The sequence below is a fragment of the Cucurbita pepo genome, chromosome 10 (genome assembly GCF_057944985.1).
Source record: "Cucurbita pepo subsp. pepo isolate OVF chromosome 10, ASM5794498v1, whole genome shotgun sequence".
NCBI lineage: Eukaryota > Viridiplantae > Streptophyta > Magnoliopsida > Cucurbitales > Cucurbitaceae > Cucurbita > Cucurbita pepo.
Window position 1 is genome coordinate 894,459 of NC_141807.1, and position 24,682 is coordinate 919,140.

The 24,682-nt window shown below is 40.0% G+C and overlaps 6 protein-coding genes, 1 long non-coding RNA gene and 1 pseudogene across 11 annotated transcripts; 3 read left to right on the plus strand and 5 right to left on the minus strand.

Annotated features, from left to right (window-relative positions):
- The first annotated feature begins 135 nt into the window (after window positions 1–135).
- Window positions 136–2,480, plus strand: LOC111804099 (uncharacterized). 3 transcript variants are annotated; one of them, XM_023688790.2, is made up of 5 exons: window positions 136–486; window positions 834–947; window positions 1,054–1,213; window positions 1,849–1,949; window positions 2,184–2,480. In XM_023688790.2, the coding sequence occupies exons 1-5, from the start codon at window positions 397–399 to the stop codon at window positions 2,325–2,327; spliced, it is 609 nt and encodes a 202-aa protein (XP_023544558.2). In that variant the 5' UTR covers window positions 136–396; the 3' UTR covers window positions 2,328–2,480. The 3 variants fall into 3 exon arrangements, with proteins under 3 accessions (XP_023544558.2, XP_023544559.2, XP_023544557.2); XM_023688791.2 differs by having other exon boundaries at window positions 138–486; window positions 903–947; window positions 1,849–1,967; XM_023688789.2 differs by having other exon boundaries at window positions 148–486; window positions 1,849–1,967.
- Window positions 2,481–2,847: 367 nt separating this feature from the next.
- On the minus strand, window positions 2,848–4,098 carry LOC111804100 (large ribosomal subunit protein bL34c-like; annotated as a pseudogene). The gene is made up of 2 exons (XR_015422587.1): window positions 3,888–4,098; window positions 2,848–3,389 (listed from the first exon to the last, which is right to left on the minus strand). The product of XR_015422587.1 is annotated as a large ribosomal subunit protein bL34c-like (transcript).
- Window positions 4,099–5,162: 1,064 nt separating this feature from the next.
- Window positions 5,163–7,783, plus strand: LOC111804101 (protein trichome birefringence-like 38). The gene is made up of 5 exons (XM_023688792.2): window positions 5,163–5,455; window positions 5,577–5,748; window positions 6,021–6,196; window positions 6,270–6,428; window positions 7,343–7,783. The coding sequence occupies exons 1-5, from the start codon at window positions 5,163–5,165 to the stop codon at window positions 7,632–7,634; spliced, it is 1,092 nt and encodes a 363-aa protein (XP_023544560.2). The 3' UTR covers window positions 7,635–7,783.
- On the minus strand, window positions 5,462–7,534 carry LOC147790442 (uncharacterized). The gene is made up of 2 exons (XR_015422588.1): window positions 7,393–7,534; window positions 5,462–5,881 (listed from the first exon to the last, which is right to left on the minus strand). It is a non-coding gene; the product is annotated as an uncharacterized LOC147790442 (long non-coding RNA).
- Window positions 7,784–7,895: 112 nt separating the features above from the next.
- LOC111804102 (uncharacterized) lies at window positions 7,896–10,328 on the minus strand. Its single transcript, XM_023688793.2, has 4 exons — window positions 9,988–10,328; window positions 9,799–9,875; window positions 9,261–9,372; window positions 7,896–8,220 (listed from the first exon to the last, which is right to left on the minus strand). Exons 1-4 carry the CDS (start codon window positions 10,248–10,250, stop codon window positions 8,091–8,093), a joined length of 582 nt encoding a protein of 193 aa, XP_023544561.2. The 5' UTR covers window positions 10,251–10,328; the 3' UTR covers window positions 7,896–8,090.
- Window positions 10,329–10,783: 455 nt separating this feature from the next.
- On the minus strand, window positions 10,784–14,434 carry LOC111804103 (protein INCREASED PETAL GROWTH ANISOTROPY 1). 2 transcript variants are annotated; one of them, XM_023688796.2, is made up of 6 exons: window positions 14,237–14,376; window positions 13,194–14,168; window positions 12,349–12,662; window positions 12,148–12,259; window positions 11,286–11,423; window positions 10,784–11,196 (listed from the first exon to the last, which is right to left on the minus strand). In XM_023688796.2, exons 2-6 carry the CDS (start codon window positions 14,037–14,039, stop codon window positions 11,065–11,067), a joined length of 1,542 nt encoding a protein of 513 aa, XP_023544564.2. In that variant the 5' UTR covers window positions 14,040–14,168; window positions 14,237–14,376; the 3' UTR covers window positions 10,784–11,064. The 2 variants fall into 2 exon arrangements, with proteins under 2 accessions (XP_023544564.2, XP_023544562.2); XM_023688794.2 differs by having other exon boundaries at window positions 13,194–14,434.
- A 2,474-nt stretch (window positions 14,435–16,908) lies between these two features.
- Window positions 16,909–21,839, plus strand: LOC111804105 (GDSL esterase/lipase At1g28590). Its single transcript, XM_087127947.1, has 8 exons — window positions 16,909–17,072; window positions 17,165–17,280; window positions 17,924–18,003; window positions 19,171–19,864; window positions 19,967–20,209; window positions 20,286–20,437; window positions 20,515–20,782; window positions 21,363–21,839. Exons 4-8 carry the CDS (start codon window positions 19,594–19,596, stop codon window positions 21,608–21,610), a joined length of 1,182 nt encoding a protein of 393 aa, XP_086984073.1. The 5' UTR covers window positions 16,909–17,072; window positions 17,165–17,280; window positions 17,924–18,003; window positions 19,171–19,593; the 3' UTR covers window positions 21,611–21,839.
- Window positions 21,488–24,430, minus strand: LOC111804104 (pyruvate decarboxylase 1). Its single transcript, XM_023688797.2, has 7 exons — window positions 23,724–24,430; window positions 23,398–23,561; window positions 22,722–23,283; window positions 22,540–22,628; window positions 22,344–22,461; window positions 21,967–22,155; window positions 21,488–21,886 (listed from the first exon to the last, which is right to left on the minus strand). The coding sequence occupies exons 1-7, from the start codon at window positions 24,198–24,200 to the stop codon at window positions 21,716–21,718; spliced, it is 1,770 nt and encodes a 589-aa protein (XP_023544565.1). The 5' UTR covers window positions 24,201–24,430; the 3' UTR covers window positions 21,488–21,715.
- Between the last annotated feature and the right edge of the window lie 252 nt (window positions 24,431–24,682).

Sequence of the window (24,682 nt, forward strand, 5' to 3'; positions counted from 1 at the left end):
TACATAATACAAATTTAAATATTCCTAATTTCAAAATTTATAAACCAAAACTTATTAAAAACCAAACATGTCCTAATTAAAGAGTGTACTGTACATTATGATATTATCAATATGGTCATAGCACAGAAACATTTTGTATTTGCCGTTATTAATTGCCAATCATCCCTTCAGAAAATTTCAATGTTTAAAGAAGATAAATTGATTGACGAACAAACAAGAAGAGAAAATATTGAAAAGTACAAGTAATTAAAGAGTGTACTGTAAATATTTCAGGAGTCTCTTTTCAGGGGCCCCTCTCTTCTCAGAACTCTTTTTGGACACCGTCCCTTCCTCCTCCTTTTTGGACACTGCCAAAGCTCTCTCTCCCACCATTTTCTCTCTCATCCTTATAAGAATATGAAATTAAAATTTATGAATCGGGAACTCTACCATCTTCAGGCTTTTACTTCTAACTTCACTTTTGCAATTCAACTTCTTTGCACTCAGGTTCATGGGTTTCTCCTTCTTCCTCTATTTGCTTTCGTTTGAATTTGCATATTGGTAGACAATGAAGTCGAAAAGGGTTTTTTTTTTTTTTTTTTTTTTTTCTATTTGAATTTTAGCTATCATTTTTACGTGGCGGATCATCTTGGTTTTGGAACGGTTTTATTCTTTCGAGTGTTGTCCTACTGCCATTTGTTGTTTTTCTAGAGAATGGGGAGACAGAGTTGGTATTCCAGAATCCAGAAGATTGCTTTGGATTTTATTTTGTTGTCTGCTGTAGTTTTCTGTTCTGCCCCGTAGTTTAAACCTTTTAATCACTTCCAAGTTTTATTTCGAATTTTGGCCTTCAGTTTTCTTTTCTTCATCTGAACATGGGGCAAAACTCTAATGGCTTGGAATGGTTTATGAATGTCTTCAAGAAAATGGAGGACAGATGCTTGGAGATGTGTGATGTCTTGGAGAAGGTAAAACTATTAATGTCTTGTTCATACAGTTTCACTATTCCCCAAATCTTTGGCTAGTACTCAGCGCTCTTAAAAATTGTTAACTCAACTTTACATTCTTAAGCAGGAAGTCTTGAAATATGTAGAAGGCCAGCTAAATTCGGTTGATATTAATGAAGATCACTTCCAACAGCCACGTTTGGATGTTGGAGAAGATCAGTCTCCTGAGAAGGCGTATTGTGCAAATCAAAATGCATCTTCCTCGGTCGCTTTTGGGAATGTTCCAGGTGATTCTGATTGAAATTTGTGAAGTGGGTTTTGCTCTTGGTTTTCTGCATCGGCAGTTTGGTTAAAGCTTTTTCCTTATTTTGGCTCTTTTTTGTGGTTCACAAAACCCTATCCCACTAATAGCATTATTCTTATTTAAAAGGATATTACATTGCAAATAAAGAAAAAAGAATCCAAATCCTTAAAAGGATGGGAGATGTGGATGTTTGACAGTTTAGTTTGGGCTCAAGTAGCAACAACCACACCGTCTAATTCTTTTGCAATTAGAATGTGACATTTTCAGTGAAAAGATGCAATTATTGTGGAGAGTTTTCTCTCCTGGAACGGACAGATGTAGACAATCATGTAGGTTCTAATTCAATAACATATGCAATCATATTATCTACATTCTTAAGTAGTGAAAATTTTACATACCAGATTAGACAATCTTTGGATTTCTCGAAAAAATCAGGATTTCAGACGCTTCTATGATAATATTTAATTCTTGGTTGTCGTTTCCTGTAAAGAAAAGCAGATACAGGCACAGATGTAAAAACCTGCAAATGGACATCCATCAGCTTTGGAAAAGGAAAAAGAGCAATAATATGTGCTTTTGTTGTTACATCATTCATGTAATTGAATCTTACTATTACAGGGGAGCATCTTGTCAAGACAGAAGATGGAAAAACAATTCAAGCATCTAAAAAACAGAATCATCTCATTATTGAACCAAACCATTTCTCAGCTAACCAAAAAGTATGTGGAGCTCACGAGGTATTATCATTACCATCTAAGTAAGCATGCAAATAACAAAATTTCTGAAATTTCCTGGTGCTTGGAATTAACACATGGTATTCCAGAATGAAACTGTTTCTGCCAAATTAGAAATCAAACTATTTGTTTATAGACCTTAAAGAACGCTTAAATTTATGCTCTCTACTGGCGCATGGAACCAACTTATTTTTCTTGGCCTCTTTGACATTCTTTCAGATTGAAAACAAGAATGCTAAAGCAAATATATCATGGCCATCAAGGAAGCAGAGCCAAAAACCAAATGCAATTACCGATGAAATACTTAAGTGTTCTCCATCCACCATACAAAATGATGAATTCCCCGACTGGGAGATTGTTTAGATCTATGGAATAAATGGCATCAGTAAGCTAATTTTAGTATTGCCTTCCTTCTACAAGCAGAGGAAGTGAACACAAGGCAACTAAATTCATGTGATGCTCCCAATAATAATCCCACAAGGATTTATCCTGTAATGCTATGCTAGTTATTTTGTAGCTTTCAGTGTTTTTCAATTTTCTCTGCCTACTAGTAATCTCAAGATTATAGGGGATGTAGTTTTCTTCTATTATCAAAAAGAAAATAATTAAATTCTATAACCCAGCATGAAAAGGAACTTCTAACTTCTAGGTCTTTTCTATCAGAGCCACACAACTGGCCTTCCATGTACCTAATGAATACCACTGCAACCATCCTTTTCTTTCCCTACAATGTCTTCGGCCTTGTCAGACAGCACAACGGTTAACATTCTCAACGTCAAAATGCCAATAACAATAATGTTCTAACACGTAAAACTGCAGAGTAGCTCAAGCAAAAACTATATTAGAGAGAAACTGATATAATTCAGATTTCACACCAAGAAAATGAATGACAAGAAGGCCTAATATTAGATTGGTAGCAACAAACCTCAGGTTTCAGAAGATATACATATTTCAGTTCAGGGAAATTTTCAAATGAACAATGCGAAAGCATCAATCACATAAGCTAGTCCGGTCCAGTCATTTCAATTTAACATTGATAATTAACAGCCTTTCAAATGAACCAATGACAGAGCATCATATAATATAATGAGCTATCTTGACCAGTCATTCGAAGAGTGAATTATACAACATTGCCTAATTTACCTAGAAATGGTTTAAGCGAGAAATACTTAAGCACCCTTTCCACTGCTTGGGTTGGATTTCGTGCAGAGGACCTTCCTACCCTTGGCACGTCTGCACTTTAGGACAGCTCTACCATTGGTGGTTCGCATTCGTCTGCGAAAACCATGAGTCCGAGCTAAGGATTTACGTGATCTGTTTCGTTTAGTCCGACATAGTGCAGCCTTGCCAGCCCTCACCACTAAGCTCCGACGCTTCCCTTGCCGACCCCAATCTTAGAGCTCCAATCCAAACCCAAAGATAAGCCTGCAAATGTGTACATTCCCATAAAATAAATATTACAAAATCTTGATGGATAGAACTAGGTATCGTAAGAGAAGCTCGGCAATGTTGCAGTAGAGGGTGCATATTCTTTTATATTCCCCTCAACATGTGAAACACAATGGATTATTAGTAATATAAAAAATGGAGATATGCAGCCACCAGCAACTTTTTCACTAACAATTCGATTACTGGAAATCACGAAAAGAAAAATAAGAGAGTAGTCATAACAAATCAAATGCAAGCAGAAATCGACCACCGACAATTATGCCATTGACCAACCGAGAAATTATTAAATCAAACGAGCTTGAATGTATAGAATTCGAAATGCAAGGGCCTAGAAAGTGATAAACGCACACGACAGCAAATAAATACTTCAGTGAACTGCTGTAGACTCCATCACATTGGCAAATGAGCAAGCAATAATGGGAAATCGTAAAGTTACTCGAATGATACAGAAATTTGAGAGTATAAATTCCTCACCTGCAAAAGATGAAGAGCACGAAAGAGAGGAAGATGTAAGAAATGAAGAATGGAGCAGTCCAGAACGGGCGGCAGTGTAGTTGGCGGTATTAAGAGATACGTAGCAGCAACCTGTAGAAGCGGCGGAGAATACACGAGAAGCTGAGGGAACGCGTATGGGCATGCCTCCGTTGGATACTCATGGGGACGCTAACACTGATATGGCTGCCATTGTTAGACTGTTAGTTCCCTCCTGATATGGTTGAACTTAATCGGGTCGGGTTGCTAGATCCAGGAATCCCTTTATAAGGGCCAGCGTCCGAACAAGCCCAATTCAAGATATGGACTCTTGGAAGCCCATCATTCATTTGCCTCTTTCTAGCGTATGTCTACGGGTTCCGCAATCTAATTTTCATCCCACAATCCACCTCCACCTCCATTGGGAGCCAACGTTCTTACTAGCGCACTGTTCGGTGTTTAGTTCTAATACTATTTATAGCCCAAGATATCGTCCGCTTTAGCTCGTTGCGTTTAGTTCTAATACTATTTATAATAGCCCAAGTCTACCACTAATAGATATCGTCCGCTTTAGCTCGTTGCATATCGTTACGAGCCTCACTGTTTACCTACTAGAGAGAGATTACTACACCTTTATAAGAAATATTACAGTGGATTTTCGTTCCACTGTTCAACCGATGTGAATTTCTGCCTCTTTCGCGTGTGTGAAATAGAAGTAGCAACATTTATTCAAGTAACCACAAATATTCAACAATTATTCACGTAACCACAAATATTCAACAATTATTCACGTAACCACAAATGTGACGAAGACTTTTATGAAGTAGAGATAAAAAGTTGAACCCCTTTCCTAAATTCAACTATAATAATTTAATAGAACAATAATACAAAAATCATCATTAATGTAGAAACTGATTCACAAACTTCAAAATAAATTTAAATTAAAAAAAAAAAAAAAAAAGCAAAATAATTCATGAGCTTGTCAATTGCTTATGACCTGAGCAGTTGTGTGTGTGTTTTTGTGGAAGGTTGATTTGGTTGCAGCGTGCTGGTTAGTACATCAAGGGCCAGCAATCTGTTGTACTTCCCTTAATCAATCCAGCCAACATAATTCAATTCCCAGCTCATGGCATAAAATTTTTAAGGATTAAAATAATAATCAGGGAAGGTCCTCTCTGCTGGTTCTCTCGTTTGTCTCTCTATATACACCCACTTGCTTCTGTCTATTTGTATTCCCCAAGGCTCTCCCTTCTTTTCAGTCAGAGCCTAAAATCTGGGATGGGTCTTCCATTCAGAGCTCTGGCCCTCCTACTTTTACAACTTCTGTTTCTCTTTTCACTACAAACTGCAAGAGCTGAGGATCTCTACAACAGAAGCAATGTGGGAAGTAGGAAGCAGGAGAGGGCGTGCAATTTGTTTCAAGGAAGATGGGTTTTTGATCCTTCTTTACCTCTTTATGAATCTTCAAGCTGTCCCTTCATAGACCCTGAGTTTAACTGCCAAAAGTATGGCAGACCAGATCTATCCTACCTCAACTACATTTGGAAACCAGACTTGTGTGATCTTCCAAGGTACTACTTTCCTCATTCCTTTTTCTTCCATTTTAGACTTTCCTGCTTTCCTTCACTATGCGCCATTGTTATGCAAATCTCAAGCTTTCTTCTCTGAGAAAGTGTGTTCATTTCTTTGAAGGTTTGACGGGTTGGAGCTTCTGAGGCGGTGGAGAGGGAAGAAGATAATGTTTGTAGGCGACTCACTGAGTCTCAACATGTGGCAGTCCTTAACATGTATGATTCTAGCGTCGGCGCCAAAAGCCAAAACCTCCATAGTCAGGCGGGACTCACTCTCTACTGTGATCTTCCAGGCGAGTTCTTTCCCCTTTTTCTTTTTCTCAAATTTCCTGATTCAAAATCTCCCGCTTCACAGTCTACTAATTGTGTGCTGCCTTTGTTCACTTTTTCAAAAGCTGTTTTTTGGGGTATGCTGTGCTTGGTATCCTGAAAAAGAACAAAACAGATAATATAAGAAAACCATAAGCGTAATAATAAACTAATAAACGCCAATAATAACTTTCTATGTTCTATAATTAATAATATACAAAACCAATGAAGAAGAGGAATGATATGGTGTGTGCAGGACTATGGAGTAAGCGTGCTTCTTCACAGAACGCCCTACCTTGTTGACGTAGTCAAAGAGAGGGTTGGAAGAGTCCTAAAGCTTGATTCCATTGAAGGAGGCAGTGTGTGGAAGGGAATGGATGTGCTCATATTCAACTCCTGGCATTGGTGGACGCACACTGGGAGATCCCAGCCGTATGATCAATCTCTTTTTTCATGATCATGCTGATATGGTAAAAATCTGACGGTTGTGAGTGTTGTGGATCAGGTGGGATTATGTGCAAGTAGGAAATACAGTAAAGAAAGATATGAACCGTCTAGAGGCATTCTATCAAGGTTTGACCACCTGGGCAAGATGGGTGGAAATGAACGTTGATCCCAGTAAAACCAGTGTCATTTTCCAGGGAATCTCCCCCACCCATTATGAGTAAGTAACAATCAGCGGCTGTGATTCCTTCTTCTATCAAATTAATTTCTTAATGCTTTCCAGCATTTTGGCAAGCTCTGAACATGTACAGATATTTCTGTCGATGGAGAAGGCATCATTGCCACGTATCCATGTCGGATAGTGTGTGTGACATTAATAATTGTGATGTCCCATGTTGGTTGGGGAAGAGAACAAAAACACTCTTTATAAGGGTGTGGAAACCTTTCCCTAAGAGATGCGTTTTAAAGCCTTGAGGGAAAGCCCAAATAGAACAATATCTGCTAGCGGTGATCTAGGATGTCACAAATGGTATCAGAACCAGACATTGGATGATATGCCAGCTTTCTCACCCTTCCCCGAAGGGGGTAGACACGAGGCGGTGTGCCAATAAGGACGCTGGCCCCAAAGGGGGTGGATTTGGTGGGGGTCCCACATCAATTAGAGAAAGTAACAAGTATCAGCGAGGACGCTGGGCCTCGAAGGGGGGTGTGGATTGTGATGTCCCACCTTGGTTGGGGAGGAGAACAAAAACACCCTTTATAAGGGTGTGAAAGCCTTCCCCTAGGAAACGCGTTTTAAAGCCTTGAGGGGAACCCGAAAGGGAAAGTCCAAAAAAAACAATATCTGCTAGCGGTGGTCTGGGCCGTTACAATAATCGATAAAACCTTATCATGAAATTCAGAGTATATATATTTGCTATCGTGATCTCATAGGTAGTAGGTAGCAATAAATTTCGTCAAACTGGGTAGAGCAGTTCAAGGACAAAAAACTTATTTTAATCGACTTTTCATCTGCCGACGAAGAACAAGTTGTGTAGCCATTTAATGCAATACTATTGGGCAGTAATTTTCAGACCAGAAAACTAGATTTAGAGCTCAGAGTTTAAGAATATTACTTTGTTTCTACGTTACCAGGGGAAAGGATTGGAACCAACCAAGGAGGAGTTGCAATGGAGAAAGCGTACCTCTCTCGGGGTCACTGTATCCAGCAGGGACGCCACCCGCCGCAGAAATTGTGAAGAGAGTGCTGAGTAGAATGAGAACCCCAGTTTACTTGCTAGACATCACAACGTTGTCGCAACTGCGGAAAGATTCACATCCCTCTATTTACAGCGGCGAGCACGCAGGAACAGATTGCAGCCACTGGTGCCTTCCCGGTTTGCCCGACACTTGGAACCAGCTTCTCTATGCAGCTTTCACCATGTGAAGGTCGATCAAGTTCTTTTCGTCTCTACAATTCCTCAAAGGGAGTGTTAGCAGATAGAACTTCCTTCATTTCATTAACCACCTTAACGGCAATTCAAATCAAGAAATGTAATGGCAACAAAGCAATTGTATAAAGTAATTGATGATTTTAGTTGTTGCAGTTTCACAAAAATAGTTTCAAATCCATAAGGAAATAATGAGTTTCCAACAATATGTTGCAGAATGTTGAAATCAAGAAAATCTAAAATTGAGCGCACAATCAAAGACGAATTAACCATGTGGTCTCGCAATATCCCCAAGGAAACTGAAACATCGATGCATACATCAAGCTGAGCTAACTGTATAGTTACAATCGTAGATGACAAAGCACTTAGCGAATACATGGTATAGAACTGTTCAGCTGTCTCCGAGGAGGGGTGAATAATTCTCAAGGTTTACGAATATAAGGCAACAAAAATTAGTAGCCAACATAAACAGCAGCATTTACTATGTAACAGTCATCATTTTTGTCTCCCATTTCTTCCACATGCACACCGCTGGAGCATATTAAGCCACCATCGACGACCTCAACATTCATAATCTTTCCACTGCAGTAAATCAAATGATGCAAGATTCAATACTCTTTTGAACAGGATAATTTGAAGGCGTTCATTATCATAACTGGTTCCAAAAGTACTAAATCGAAGTAGCATACCAACAGGAAAGCAAGCACTAGACTAGTAAATATGAAAATCAGAACAGAAAAAAAGACTTCGAACCAAATTAACGAAGTATGTTAACTAAACTAATGATCAACTTCTCCTTGGTTGTACACTCCACTCACTCTGGAGGTTGCAGCACAAGTAGCTGAGAAGAACTTGGAAAACGCTCGAAGGATATTGTGGTGGTTAGGGTAAAGCCAGGGTAAAGAACTTGAGACTTAAAATCCAGACGACAAAGAAAGGGCATCAAGCATGATAGATTATCAGGGCAAGATGAAGTAACTGGACATAAATAACGCCTCTTTTAATAGAGAGATCAATCAGAAGGATATATTGACCCAGAAAGATTTATTGATGTATGCAAACCAAACAACGCCTTGTAAAGCTAAAACAAGCTACAAGAAACTAGCTCAAAAACTTGAGAACGATTCTTCCTAGTTAGGCTCTAATAACTCTAAATCAGGCTCTTCCGTACTTGTGCTCACAGGTATTAAACTTTGTCTATATTCTTAATGATGCTGAACGACATATTAATCACATGAACTAACAAAAATAAGGATAAAAGATTTTGTTCAAACTTCTTGCCGGGAAACATGCTGATGAATGTAATTGCTTTTTGGTAATGGAAGTAAAAAGAGATGCATCTCAAATTAACCTATAATGAGGTGCAAGCTTGTCCCCCTCAAGTTTTGATAAGCAAGGAATCAGAAATTGTAAAAGACGATTTGAACACTAATGAGCCTGACCTAATACTGAAGGTGCAGCTGATAGCCGCTGCATCTTATAAAAAAAAAAGGTGTAGCTGTTAACAAGAAAAAGTGTTCTACACATCTATTAGGGAGAGGTTTCCACACCTTATAAGGAATGCTTCGTTCTCCTCTCCAACCGAGTGGGATCTCACAAACTTAAAATAGTTGAGCACTCACTATGGGAAGACGGACTTGACTTTTTCAATATCCAAGGATTGTTGAAGAGAGTGTGGAACTCCAAGCTTGATCTGTAGTTTCATCTCTGCAAATGTGACTCCAGGAATTGAACCTGCATAACACATCGTCATCAGTCCTCATTGTAGTATTAACATAATGAAAGCAGTAACAATTTTCAACATAAACTTAATTTGCAGAAGCCAGAAGTAACCATAAAAATGAGATTCTGAATTCTAAAATAAACCCAGAACAGTGATTAATACACGATTATTCTACCCAAATAAAAACGCGATACATTATATACCTGTATGAAGGTAATTTATAGTAGGTAGAGTGCACTGCTTCAAGCATTATCAACAAAAATAAGCAGAAAGAACAGGAACAGCCTATTAGGGAAAGACTCCGTGGCTTAAAATCTAAGATAAATTTAAGCTACCAAGAAGGAGGAGCTAAATCCAGAAGCTCATATCTCCTGTCAAATATGATTAATTATGCAGATAACAAATAGCGCGAGGATATAAAACCCACTGGGACATACCTCTACGGAATGCTGGAATCGAATTGGAAGCTATGGCATCCCTGCAGGCTCGCATTGCAGCCGCCGTGATATCTTGGCTGTGACAAAAGAGAAATCCCTCGTGAATCTCATTGTTTTCCAACAGAAAACGAGCTTGTAATTGTATCCTGAAATTAATACTTGTAAATAAGAAAAGAGCTGAAAATTCACCCATGTTGATCGTAGCCAACACCCATCTCGACGAATAAGAGCTTCATTGGAGGTGTGCTGCCAACAGGCGCAGATTTTCCACCCTGCTCGACCTCCATTGACGACGCAGCAGTAACCTTGACAAGGCGAGAAATTGGAGGGCGTGTAGGAGAGCAAATCAAATGCGCAGATGATGAAGAATGTCGATTAGAAAGAGGGTAAGAACGAAACCTAAGATCAGTTACCCGCGGGAATTGTAGATTTAGGACTATGGAGCCTGTCATCTGTGTTGCTAAATGCCTAGAAGAAACTGCGAATCCAATCCATGTCCATATTTGGAAAGCCTGTCATCTTCTTTCTTTCTTTTTCTTTTTTTTTCTTTTTTTTTTTTTTAAGATCGGGCTACAATATCGATGAAGATACGTAATGAACCAAAGCAGGTAATATCTATTTGCTGTCGGCTTGTACGGTTATAACATTTGACAGCGATCCAACGCGAATAATATCTGTTAACAGTGGACTTGAGTTGTTTATAAATGGTAACAAAACCCGACAATGGGCAGTGCTCCATCCCGAACAATATCTGCTAATGATAGGCTTGGGCTGACAATATCTGCTAGTGGTAGACTTGGACTGACAATATCTGCTAGTGGTAGGCTTGAACCGTTACAAATGGTATCAAAACTCAACGTTGGGCTGTCGTCCAAAGTGGTAAAAATAGCCCTCAAAATGTTTGATGTTTTGACCTTTTTTGTTCCTTTAAAAAAACTATGATTTTTTAAAATCATAACTTCACATTATCTAAAAGTTAAAAGAGTCCAAAAATAATTACTAGGTTGTTTTCAAATGGGTCCTTTTGTCCAATACGAAATCGTAAAGGAGTCCTTTTTACAATAACCCTATTTATAAGGAGGAAAAGGTTGCAAGAGTTCATTTCCTTACTTTCCAATATGATATCGCCTCAGTTCATTTCCTTTCAAATGAATCAATTGGAATGCAATCCTAAGATAGCCGCTGGCATTAATATTCACAGACATGATAGCAATCTATCTATACAACCCAAAAACCAGAGACCTCTGAAGCTGATATTGCTGCAGTTTAACAAGTTGTAGCTCTGCTACACCCCACGTACTTATGTTGCTGGTTTTGGCATTCTACATGACATGAACTTGCCTTATCTCTCATCTCTTGAAACGCCTTCATCGTTTCTACATCAAACCCTCCTGCAAACTGCACATAACAAGTTGAAGAACTTTACCACACGATCATGGAGGTCCAATAACCACTTATGTCAATAAGAGGGGTCCTCTCAACATTACCTGATGCACACGGAAGGCAAATCTAACGCCCTGGACAATCAGCTCTTCTTCTTCAGGTCCACCACCACCGACTGTTTCAAGCTCTGCGGATACCCTTTTCATGTACTTCAATGCTAATTTTATACAGACAAGCTTGATCTGTGACACATTAATTGAAGCACACAATTGACTCGGATCAGAAACGTATCAACCGAGTAACTATTACTTCGCGAAAATATTAAACAACACCCAACTTGGCGCCTAGGGGACCATGCCATATTATGAAGACAAAACGATTTGTCCTTTCTAAATAATGCATTGCTTGAGAGATGGGATTCTGGAGCTTTCAAGGGTTAAATTGAGTTATGAAGTGAATGAATATATATATACTAACAAACAAATCCCAGTGTGATCATTCGGAAGAAAGTTGTAAAAAAGAAACGAATTTGCATACAGCAAAACGTGCAGAATCTGATTCTCTTGTTAGCCCATAATTTAAAAAGAAACTATAAAGCAGACAAGAAGATGTAGTTTAGAAATCTGGGAATTCCCATGTGCGCGTGCAGGCAAGGGGCAGAGGAAAATAAGGCAAAATCAAAACATCCTTTTTGTCATCTTCTTAACCATTCTCCATTGTTGTGTTACATTGTTATGTAGACTTTGTCAGACTTATTTCCCTGTCTCTCCAGAACGGATCCATTAAAAGGGACCACCTGGGAGACACCTAAATGGAACAACTTAATTATTTTAATAATCGTTGCAGTTCAAGTCAAGGAAATTATTATTAAATCAGCAGTCATCTCTTCTTGGATACCTCCCACCACACGCCGAACTAACCTAGAATTTAGCTATATTTGTTAAATTGGACAGAGATGGAACTTACCTGACTCACAATTCCAGTATCAAGCATCCACTCCACTGGAATTTGAAATGCTTTGTATCTCTTCGTTGCAGATTCACGCAGTCTAGACAAATTGTAGATACCATGCTCCAACCTGATACACCAAGAACAGAAACAAAGAAATGAAGCTAAAAACAAAGGACAAAATCGATTAAATGTAGACTTTGGTAAAGTCTCGAATACTTTTCAAGCAAAGCTTGCATCTTCTTGAGAGCCGAAGCGCAGGGCTGGCGGGCATCACCACGGAACGAAGAGGCTTCGGATTCCAGCTTCTTAAGATCGCAATATCCAAATGCAGCCTCACGCAGAGCGTCGGCCTTTTGCTCTGGCCATTGAAAGTGTTTAAGCACGGCTCTTTCATCTACCAGGTATGAGAGCTCATCATCCAACCATTTGACAAATGGAACAACGTCCTCAATGTCCGTAAATGAAGCATTTTCAACTTCTTTTATCAAGAACCTTATGAAATCCCCTTGAGTCTCTACATCCGTCTTTATCTGCAAGTAACATGGGAGATTAATCATGAAAATCATAATTAAATCAAAATCCCATGAGATTAATAATTAAAGTAACTTTTCCTTGATGTTGGATTTGACATTAAAGCAGTCAGTTCATCATCAAGAGGTTGATATTTTCTTAAAATCAATCTTTATGTGGCTTCAAAGAAAATATAATCTCTATGATTACCTTTTATTATTATTTTCCTAAAAAAGCAAGAGATGGAAGAGGAAGGGTAAATTTGAATTAATCAATTTCCAGAAGGCCACGAATTGAGTAAACATTTCAACTTGAAATGACAAAAATGCAAAAATCTTGAGGGAAAGAGAGAGAAAAGAAAGGATATGCAAAAAGACAGTAATATTCCGACTTTGACAATAAAAATCCAAAGAAAACCAATAGGGGCACTTAATAAAAACAATTGAAAACCAGTCAACTCTCACTGACAAAAAGCTCCGCCTAGTGACATTATTGTAAATTACATAACTGAGAAAATTTAAGGGACAGAGTGTACATGACCGGTGACTTACAGCGAGTAAGTGAGCGGACCGGTTCTCGATCTCTCCGATCATGTCACGAGCTTTGGCGGTCGACGGCGGGTCCATGACGCCGGAGCCGAGATCTCGCCGTGAATCTCTCCGCATTAACGAATGATAAAACTCAACAACCTCCGGAATTCGCCTTACCTTCGCCGGCATCGGCGACTTACCTTTAGGAGGCGGCGGAGGGGGAGGGGGAGGCGGTGCCGACTTCGAAGGCGGCTGCATTTGCTTGGTTGGGACAGGGGGTGGGGCTGGGATCGCTTTCTCTACATCACCAGAAGAGACAGTTGATGAGGAGGAGGAAGTAGTGGCAAAAGAATAGGGAGATGAAGAAGGTTTCGGAGGTTTTGGAACCCTAGGTATTCGCGATTTTACGTTACAGAGAGTGGATTCTGCGGGTTCTTCCGAGTTACATCGTGAGTGTCTCGGTCCCTCAGTTACAACTTCGTCATTCTTTGCCTCTGGCTGTTCAACCTTTCGATTGTGCTGGTTAACAACAGCATCCGAACATTTGGTCGCTCTTTTCAAATTCCTGATTAGGTTAGACTTTTCAGAGACCTCCATTAATCCCTGAAACCTCTGCGACGCCGAAAGTTCGTCGTTCTCCAAAATAAGCTCCATTCTACTTCGATCCAACGCCGTTTTCTTCAGCTCCGTGATTTCACCTTCCATTGCCTTTATTCTCTCTTGTCCCTCTCTCCTCTGCTCCTCAAAACTCTGTGTAACTTCCTCCATTTCAACTCTCAATCGCTCATTCTCCGCCTCCAAGAACAGTATTCGCTTAGACGCTCTTTCAACCTCTGCATCTTTCATAGAGATCTCATTCTCAAGCATAGGAACAATGGCGACAGATTCCTTTAACAGCTTGTGCTCCAATAGGTCAGTCTTCAATCGTGCCTCTCTGTCACGCAACTCCTCGACCACACGGAGAAGCTCCGTCACGTCAGGCGGTCGAGGCTGAACCTGAGCAGAAGAGCGAGGGAAATATACACCAAACGAGCGGGAGAAGACTGTTTTCTGAGAAACCTTACCAGAGCTTGGAGAAGCCTGAGCTGGCGTCGACGGCTTCGGTGTGCTTTCCGCCTTTCTACTCGCCGGAGACTTCTGCAGCCCCATTGCGACCTTCACCTTCCCAGCTACCATGTCTAATCTCTCACTCTCTCTCTTTCTCTCTCCCTCTGCTTCAGGGCAAGATAGACTGTTTTTATTGTTTTATCTTAAATTTTGTATTTTGTATCCATTAACTCTTTTTTTATATATATAAATTATTAAAATATTTTATTGTCAAAATTAAATTCAAACAAAAGGTAAATACTAATTTTAAATTTTATTGTAAATACAAAATTAAATTACGAAATGAGACTTAAAATGGTATTAAAAAAAAACACTTATTATTATTTTATAAAATAAATCATTTAAAATTAATGAATATGTCAAAAAGTATTTACTTCGATGTCAAATAGTATATAAAAATATGTTTCGTTTATGGATTCCAACCATTAATTTTAAATTTAAAAAAAAGTTTATTAATGAACTGTGTAAAAAGTCAATGAAACGTATATTATAAAAATCCAATAAATTTGAAAAAATTGCGACTCAAGCACATTTATTAAGACATAACAAACATTGAACTTCCAACGGAGAAAGACGAAGTTTGTTGAGAGAGCTCGAATATAGGCCTAAATTCCTCGACCATTTTTATCGTCAGTCTCACAATTTTAAAATGTTTCCGTTAAAAAAATTTTTTGACTCTTATAAACAATGTTTCGTTCCTCTCTCTAATGGAGGTGGAGAAAAGAACAAAACATTTATGATAAGTGTGTTGAAATTTCTCTCTAACGGACGTCTTAAAACTACTAGGCTCACGACGACGATACGTAATGGGCCAAAGTATACAGTATCTATTAGTAGTGGCCTTGGACTTTTACAATTATTCTCGTTCAAACATTCGAAAGCTATCCACCACACACATTTAAACCCATAGTCTATGATTAAATAAACAAGGAAAGAACACTCCTTTCCTGTTTTTCATGGGCTTTTTGTTCAATGTACAACACTTTGCTTTGTTTGGGTTTAATACTTGTTTCAATAATTGACTGCAAAAGTTAGAAGTTATAAGGTTAAAAATAATAACAATAATAAATGAATGTGAGAGAAGGGTTTAGGGTATCATGTGAGAGTAGGTAGCATGAAAAGGAATGCCACAAAGATACAATTAATATCCCTCCCTCGTCTCATCACTCTATGTATAATAATGTAATCTACACTTGGCAAAAGAGAGAAATTGAGCTGGGAAGTGGTCCTTCTTCTATAATTTGCCTAACTAACCAAACACCTTTTATCTAGTATGTAGTAGTGTTTGACGAAATGTCTTGTAATATTTTCTCGATTGGTCTTAATAAAGAATGCGAGTGTTTTCCATAAAGAGTTGTGTTCAACACCATCCTCCGTTTCCCCTTCGATTTAGAGTTAGATTTGGAACGTTTTAATCTTTTTTTATTGAAAGATAATGGCAATTGGCAAGGGCCATCTCGTTGGCAACATCGTCGCGTAAGACTTATTGGCATACGAATAAGTCAACATCGTCACCTAATGTTGAAAATAAAATTAGAGTATGGACAAATTTTAATAGAAATATATAATGCCAAAAAGCAAATATGAAAGGATATTTTTAATGATATTATAAGATTTTTTTCTTTTTTCATTTTATATTAATACATAAAGGATATGGAAGGAATTTAGTGTTCAAAGGCCGGCCCATGTATAGCTTATGTTTAATTCAAAATCGACCCAAAATTAAAGTTTGTCAAGCTTGACTCGACCCAGCCCATTTATTGGACTAATCGGACCATTTGGGTCGATATGACCATTTGCCAACGATATTATTTTTTATTCTAATAATTTAATGGGTTATTGAATTGTTCTGACCACGATGTGTAAGAAACACATGCCAATAATGTTTAATTATATTTCGATGCTTTAATGTCATTTCAACGTACTAATGATAATATTGTTTTCTCCAATAATTTAATGAGTAATTGAGATGTTCAGACAAAATAAATATATAACTTTGAAATTATCAACCTAGACAAAATAAAAATAAAAACCAAAGTATTACAACTCGGTTATGTGTTGTGTAATATAAGGTATGTTTTGAAATCTAATGTATGCATACTATATAGTGTGAATCGGGTAACCAGTGATCATACATGTCGTGTGAGTTGGGTAACCAATCACTAATAGTCACTTTGCAAAGTCACGTTATATTTATGAAAGGATGGGTATAAATAACTAAATTTAAGAGGTAAAATGAGACGAATTAAAAAAAAACCAAAAAATGGTAATATAACCTAAATATATATTTATTTTCTCATATTTTTCGTATTACCGAACCCACCATCTGACAGTATCTCTCCCTCCCATTTTTGCGGCTGTTTCTTAGAATTAAAATAGATATAAATGGGTTTCTTTTCCGCAGGGACGGCTTTTCTTCAATCTCTGTGATGAACGATCGATAAACGGATAGACAACCCGTTAGAGAAACGCGACCTCCAACCTCAACTGACATTTATTTATATATATATATATATATATTTTGTAGCGCCTGAGTATTAAATAAATAAAAAAAAAAAAAAGTCACTATAGGGACAAACTAGTGACTAAAGCATAATTGGTAAAAGAGAAAGAAGAGGGAAGAGAGGAAGAAAGAAGAGGGAAAGAAGATTAGGGTTTTGAGGAAGGAGGAGGAGATCGGATCAGAACCGACGCCGGAGATCCGAGTCCCCAATCTAAACCGTCAATAGTCCGAGGCAAGGCGCTCTTACGAATCGCACCTTCCTATTTCGTCAAAACGTCCAAGAACTTCAGGTTAGTCCACGAGTGTCTACATTGAGAAATCATCAAGATTTTCGTGTGTTAGCAACGTTTTGTGTTGATCCTTGGACTCTTATTCTCAACAGCGCTATCTGGTTAAGTTCTGGAGTGAAGGCGGCCAAGATTGGCGTTTGAATCGGAGTTTCAAGAAAACGTGATTTTCGGCAAGAACTCTGTTTTTTTCCGAATTCGAACTCAAATAGTAAGATCTATGATTATCAAAAAAATATAAGACCAATTGTAGTTTCAATAAAAACGTGATTCTCGGTAAGAATTCATGTTTTTCTCCGAATTTGAACTGAAATAATAAGATCTGTGATTATCAGAAAAATATAAGAAAATTGTTTTGAACGAGTAGAACATGAGATCTATAAGGTTCATGTAGAAAATTTGTCGAATCCAATTACGGATTGGAAGATAAAAAAATCGGAAGAAAATAGATCGAAATGTGAAAGAGACCGGCAGAACGGAAAAAAAAAAAAAACGCAGGGGAGAGGATGAGGGCTGCCACGCGTCGGTCGGCGAGCGGAGGAGAGTGGCGGAACCGGTGATCGACACGTGTCGACCACCGGCTGGTGAGTCGCGTTCTCACCCGGCAGCGGACATGCGTCAGGCGCGCGGATCCGGCCGGCCCGATCCGCGCCACACACGAAGCGCCCGACCCGGCGCCTCTGACCCGCGCCTGCTCGGGAAGCAGCGCGTGGGCACGCGCGCGTACGAAGTGCGCGTAGTGACCCTCCATGGCGCGTGGGGCGTGCGTGAGATACCGTTTTTTCTTCCCGTTCGGTTTGTTTGCTTGTTTTCCGACCCGATTTTGATGCTGACCCTATTATTATGTGAATTAGGACCTGTGAAGGAAATTTCAGAATTGTTGGAATCCATTCGGTCAAGAAAACTCGAACTCGGGAAGACACGCGTCAACCAAGTAAGTAGCTATTTGGATTCCCACGAGCAGTACTTGTAGGAACCGCTAGGAACGAGCATGCATGCTACCACCCATTAACTCAGCTAGCCGGACCTAGTATATTAGTATGGGAACTGCGAAAATGATATGATTAAGGAAAGCTAGTTATTAAATGTTTATTAAATATGTTTGATAGAGAATCTGATAAAGTAGGTATGCATGAGTAGGATGGGAAACTTGTGAAATCTGCGCTCTGGGTAAAGATGGACGTTATCTTCCCGTTGAGCATGTTTGTTAATATTGCATGAACTGCTGCGTGTAAACTCTTATGCACGATGATTGCTTGTATTATCTTTCTTGATGAATAAGAAGAAATTATGAGCTTAGATTAGGGTGCTTGTGACTAAGTAGGCTAGACGAGACCCTAGTTTAGGGGACCTCTAGAATACCGTGCAATTAGACATGCGAAATGATTATCGGCGAATCCAGAGCCCAGAATTCCAAACACGATAGGTTTGTGAGACCAGGCACGAAAATCCTAGAGATACATGAATCTAAGTCTAAGCCACCAGGTTCCACCCTGGAAAGAATAATAGGTCACCACGGTAACTGTAGGTAGCCCGCTTGAGTTGAGCAGTGTAGATAGTGTCATCAGAACCTCCACTTTCCTCTCTCCTCCGATATCGTACCGTCGAGACAGAGCTCCGGTACGGTGATCGTTGAGCTTAGCAGACCCGGATAGGGAAGTGTGACAGGTGCCTAGACCTAGTGGTGATAGCTAAAGGGGTCTTCTGAACAGGACTCCTGGGCCGTAGAAACCCGTCCCTTAGCGGGGGACGTGGAGCCACATAGGATGACTCAGTAGCTGACCGGCACACAGGGGGTCGCACCCCATTTAGTGGATGTATGGTCCTGTGTGAGGGTCGTCAGTTAACCTCCATGGATGATGTTCAGAGAGAGTCACGTTTTCAGATCTAGCCATACAATCCCCTCAGATTTACTTATCATTTCAGTGCTTAAGATGGGCAAGCCTCCTACGATACAGAAAAGAGAGTTGCAGCTTAGATCACTCTCTTTAGAAACCCGAGAAAGACCGTGGTTACCCACCAAGATAAGGATGCGAAAAGAGCCTACAAGTAGACTGCTTATTGAGCATTTTTATACTCATTCCTTTTTTTTTTTTTTCAGGTGAGTGATGCCATGCATGCTGAATCTTAATGCAGGAGTGTCCCGGAGCGTCTAGGAGTCTGGCATAATTTTGTTTAGATTTGTCATGCATTGTTTTGTAAACCGTTTACATACTTTTCATACTTAAGAACTTTGTTTCGTATTTCAAACCTTTTACATAATTGCTAAAATTTTTTTTGTAATCTTCTCTATTTGTTTTTACACGATTTTATTGCATACTCAATTGGTCCGGCCCTTGATTTCGAGATTCAAATTTTGGGCTATGACATATATATAATGTGGTCCAGCCCTTAATTTCGAGATTCAAATTTTGTGCTCTAACATATATGTCAGAGTCAGAGTGAGTTGTCCAAGATCCAACCACTAAATTCGTCTTTCTTCCACTTCCCATCTCCGAATCTGAATCAGAGCTTTGAGTGATCCATGGGTTCTTCCAATTCTTCCCCCATCTTATCACTGAATCGGTTATTCATCATACTTGTTCTGCCATTGCTGACCTTCGCTCCACCTCCTGTTTTCGGATGCTTCACTTCCATCTTCAACTTCGGAGATTCTCTTTCCGACACCGGAAACCTCTTCGGCAATTGTGTCTCCGAGGAACCTCCCCACTCTTGCTTTCCTCCTTATGGAGACGCCTTCTTCCACCACCCCACCGGCCGCTTCTCCAATGGCCGTCTCATAATCGACTTCATCGGTTTGCTTTGCTTTTCTCGACACTCTGTTTTACTCTGTTTTGCTCTGTTTCCTATTTGTTACGATTATTCTGATGGATGTATGTATGTATGTGTTTCTTCAGCCCAATCACTGGGGCTTCCATTGCTACAGCCATATCTGGGTGTGGGAAGACGGAGGATTAGCATCCAGGATTTCGAGAAGGGATTGAATTTCGCAGTTGCGGGAGCAACGGCGCTGGATGAGGCGGTTCTCCGAGAGAAGGGGATCACTAATTTAGCCACGAATTACTCTCTTGGGGTTCAACTGGAATGGTTCAAAAACACATATTCTTCCGTCTGCAAATCCTCTTCTACTGCAACGGCAAGTAGGTTCCCCTCGTTTATTGCAGCTGTCCCACTAACAATCGAGTCAAAGCTCGCTAATATCATCTTGATTTACAGAGTGCAGAGCGATCCTCAAAAGCTCGCTAATTGTGGTGGGAGAAATAGGAGGCAATGATTACAACTATCCATTCATCGACGAACGGCAAAACATTGAAGAAATTAAGTCATTAGTGGCACCAGTGGTTAAAGCAATTGGTTCAGCAATCACCGTATGACCCTTTCTCCTTTCTAATTTCTAGCCATTAATTCTAAAGAAAGCTAAAACCTTTCATTTAATTTGCAACAGGAGTTGATTAAGCTTGGAGCTCAAACTCTAATGGTTCCTGGTAACCTTCCAATTGGTTGCAATCCTACTTATCTCAAAGTTTATGGAACTTCAGTCCAGAACTCAGAGAATGGTTGCGTAAATTGGCTCAATGAATTTTCTGAGTACCACAATGAACAGCTTCTACAAGAATTGAAACAAATCCGAGCTCTTTATCCTCGTATCCGTATCATATATGCAGATTATTACAATTCTGCCATGCTTTTCTATGATGCCCCACAAGATTTTGGTACGCATTTTGTCTTACTTTTCTCCTTCCATTCTTTTCCGTAGTTGGAACTCCGACCACATTATTTTCTTTTCCCTTTCGGGTTTCTTCTCACAATTTCAAAATTTTGAAATGCCTCTACTACGGAGAGGTTTCCATACCCTTACAAGAAATGTTTCGTGGGATCTCTACCCACTTGGGGGGCCAGCATCGTCACTGGCACACTATCCAATGACTAAGCTTTCATACCATTTATAACAGCCCAAACTTACCATTAGCCAATATTATTTGCTTTGGACTTTCCCTTAGGGACTTCCCCTCAAGGTTTTAAGACGTGTCTACTATGGAGAGGGTCAATACGGACTAAAACAAACAATATCTACTAGCAGTGAGCTTGGACAATTACAAATGGTATTAGAGCAGACACGAGCGGCGTGCCAGTGAGGATGCTGGGCCCACAAGGAGGTGGATTGTGAGCTCCCACATTGGTTAGGGAATGAAACATTCCTTATAAGGGCGTAGAAACCTCTCTCTAACACGTGGTTTTGTGTTTTGTGCTAATAGTAGTGACTGACTTCGAATGTGTAAATTTATAATGCAGGATTGACAAATACTCTACAGATTTGTTTGGTGAATGATAAGGAAGCATTAAACACACATAGAAAGTATGGATATTCATCGCTGTGTGATAATCCCTCAGAATATGTTAGTTGGGATGGCATGCACTTAACAGAAGCAGCATACGAAGTAATAGCCATTGCTTTGTTGGAAGGCCCATACACAACTCCTCAAATTAAAACCTCTTGCATTTCACAGAATGCCACAACTACCTTACTTCAATCGCAATAATAATATCCAACCATTCACAACACAACCAACGAGCAGAGCAGAGCAGAGCAGGCTCTGCTGTTTTTATTCTCTTTGTTCACTATTTGATGTTACACTAACAGCGAGTTACTGAGGATTTGGAGGGCGGCTGTTGGCAGAGGCCACACGAGACCCCCATTCCAGCAGCTCTTTGCTTGTGTCATCTTTGTGTACTAAAACTTCAATGAAACATAATGACTCTTTGTGTTCATCGCTCACGGTTGCGATTGCTTCTATTAGTTCTTGCTCTGTTCGTACCTGTAAGGGTCGAGGGAATGTCGAATCAGCACGATGAGGTTTGTTAAGAAATTAGGAGCGAGTTAGAACTTCGAGCTAACCTTGGCAGTCCAGCATTTTCCTTCACCATTGTGGATGGCATCAACCAGTCCAGTATAATTCCAGTTCTTGATAACATTGTATGGACCATCATGAATCTCCACTTCTATGGTGTATCCACCATTGTTGATGAGGAAGATAATGGTCCGTTGTCCACATCTAATCATTGTTGAAATATCTTGAGCCGTAACCTGAAAGCCAACGTTTAAGCCTGTTAAATTCACAGTTGAAGCCCACTGCAAGTAGATATTGTCCTCCTTTAGCCCGTTACGACATGGGATCTCACACATAGAGTTCAAAACGAGAATTCATGAATTCCATTAGAGTTCTTGATATTGAGTTATACAAATCAAGCAAGTCAATCAGAGTAAGCACAAACCTGGAAACTCCCATCACCAATACAGGCGATTATACGCTTATCTTTAGTGGCCTGAGCATATCCCAAAGTGGCACCAACGGACCATCCGATAGATCCATATTGCATTTGGAATTCATAGCTGAACACATCAACACAAAAGGGTTACACCACTGTAAATGAAAAGGCTCCGGAAACAAAAACAACAGCCAAGCCTCACCCGCAATTTTCAGGAAGACGAAGCTTCTGACAGTTGAACCATGAATCACCAGTTTCAGCAATCACCGCAGTGTCACCGGACAACATTTGCTATTGGGAAGTTAAAAACAAAACCCATCGTTAAGAAATTGGACACTTTATCCTCTGAACATTCGAAGTTTTAAATTTGATTCTATGGCTAACCTGAATATGTTTGAAGAGAACATTGACTCGTAAAGGTTCGTCCTTTGCGTAGGTGAGAGGCATGCCGGGAGGGATATATATTCGGTGATAATTCTCTAGAGCAGTGGGGTTTTTCTTCAATCTTTTGGCCAATGCAGTTAGAAAATCAGCCATGAAAACCCAGCCGAAGGATGGCCCATTGCCGACGGTCACACGGTTCACATTCACAATCACAGCCTTCTCCTTTTTGACAAGTAATGAGTACCCAACAGAGCTGTAATCATTGAAAATAGGACCAACGAAGACATAAGCATCAGCTGATTCAACTATCTCCCCACAGAAGCTGGAGCTCACAGCACCCCAGTACGTCCCTATGAACTGTGGATGGTGCTCCGGCACCATCCCTTTCCCGGATGGCATAACGGCGATCGGGTAGCCACTCGCATCGGCGAGCTCGACGAAAGCCCGTTGTGCCTTAGCTGCTCTTAGCTTGGGACCTCCCACAATCACTGGCTTCACTGCATTGTTGAGAAAATTTGCTGTTGCTTCAACTGCTGCTTCCAACCCCCATTGGTTGCTTATTCTGAAACCAGTGGCGAATAAAGAATTTTAAGTTAGATGCCACAATAAGCTTCAATTCAAACAATGTTAATGACAATAAAGGAATTGGAAGATGATTGAAGAAGAATTTTCATACTTTGGAGCAAGAAAGAAGGGAACAGGATCTCTAGCAAAAGTAGGATGAGGGATTCCAGGAAGATTGCAACTTATACTGATATAAACTGGTTTGCTCTCCTTTAAAGCTGTTGAAATCGCAGTGTCTATCAACTCGTGCGCAGCATCCAAATCATTCACAATCGCCTGCCACATTATTACCACTTTATAAACCGAACTAAACCAAATGGAAAAAACATGAAATACTCTCACTTTTGTCGAGTTTAATGCCTGAATTGACATTTATTCAGCTTCCTAAGTAAAACCCATTAACAGATTTCCATTAAAATCCTTAGATCTGGGAGTTACCTGGTAACAGGTGACTGTTTGAAAGCATCGAAGCTCTTGGGTGAAATCAGGAAGCCCAATTGTATGATGCAAGATCCTGTTAGTGCCATAATCGTTGGAATTCGGACCTCCCACGATGCAAATCACTGGCAAATTCTCACTGTAAGCACCAGCAATAGCGTTCAACACGCTTAGCCCACCGACGGTGAAAGTGACCACACAAGCACCCACGCCCTTAGCTCGAGCATAGCCGTCGGCGGCGTAGCCGGCGTTGAGCTCGTTGCAGCAGCCGATCAAGTTGAGTCCAGGCTCGGAGACGAAGTGATCCAAAAGGGTCAAATTGAAATCCCCAGGAACAGAGAACACGTCACTGACTCCAATCTCAACGAGCCGCCGAGCGAGGTGACTGCCGAGCGTGCCGCTTGAGACACTGGGAACCACCGGCACGGGAACTGAAGAGGGATGAGCCGCAGAGCCAATCGAATTAGCAGCTTCCATGTGAAAGGAAAGTCAAGTTAAAAGATCTGATTTGAGGTTTCTATTTATGAGTTTTGGTGTTCTTACTACAGGATTATTGGAAAATGATGAAAGCTTGAAACTTGAGAGGAGGTTAAGAGGTTACTATTTGTGGGTTTTGGTGTTCTTAATATAGGATTATTGGAGAGTCAGGAAAGCCTGAAACTTGAGATGGGTTTGTGATACCATGGGCGTAGGAGTGGTTGTTAAATTCTAAAGTGGAACTCTCCATTTGCCGCCGCTTAAGAAAAAGCCAGCCCTTTTCAATCGGTGGATTCTTTTCATGATGTTCCATCCATGACCAGTTGTCTGTCAGCACCGTGGTTTTGGTTTCAGCACTATACCGTGGTTTTGGTTTAAAATATTCGGACTTTCCGGACAGAAACACTGCACCGGATAACTCCTTGAGGTATCATATTTTAATGGGAGGTATTTCTGCTGTATTATTGTTGACTGTTGTCGTG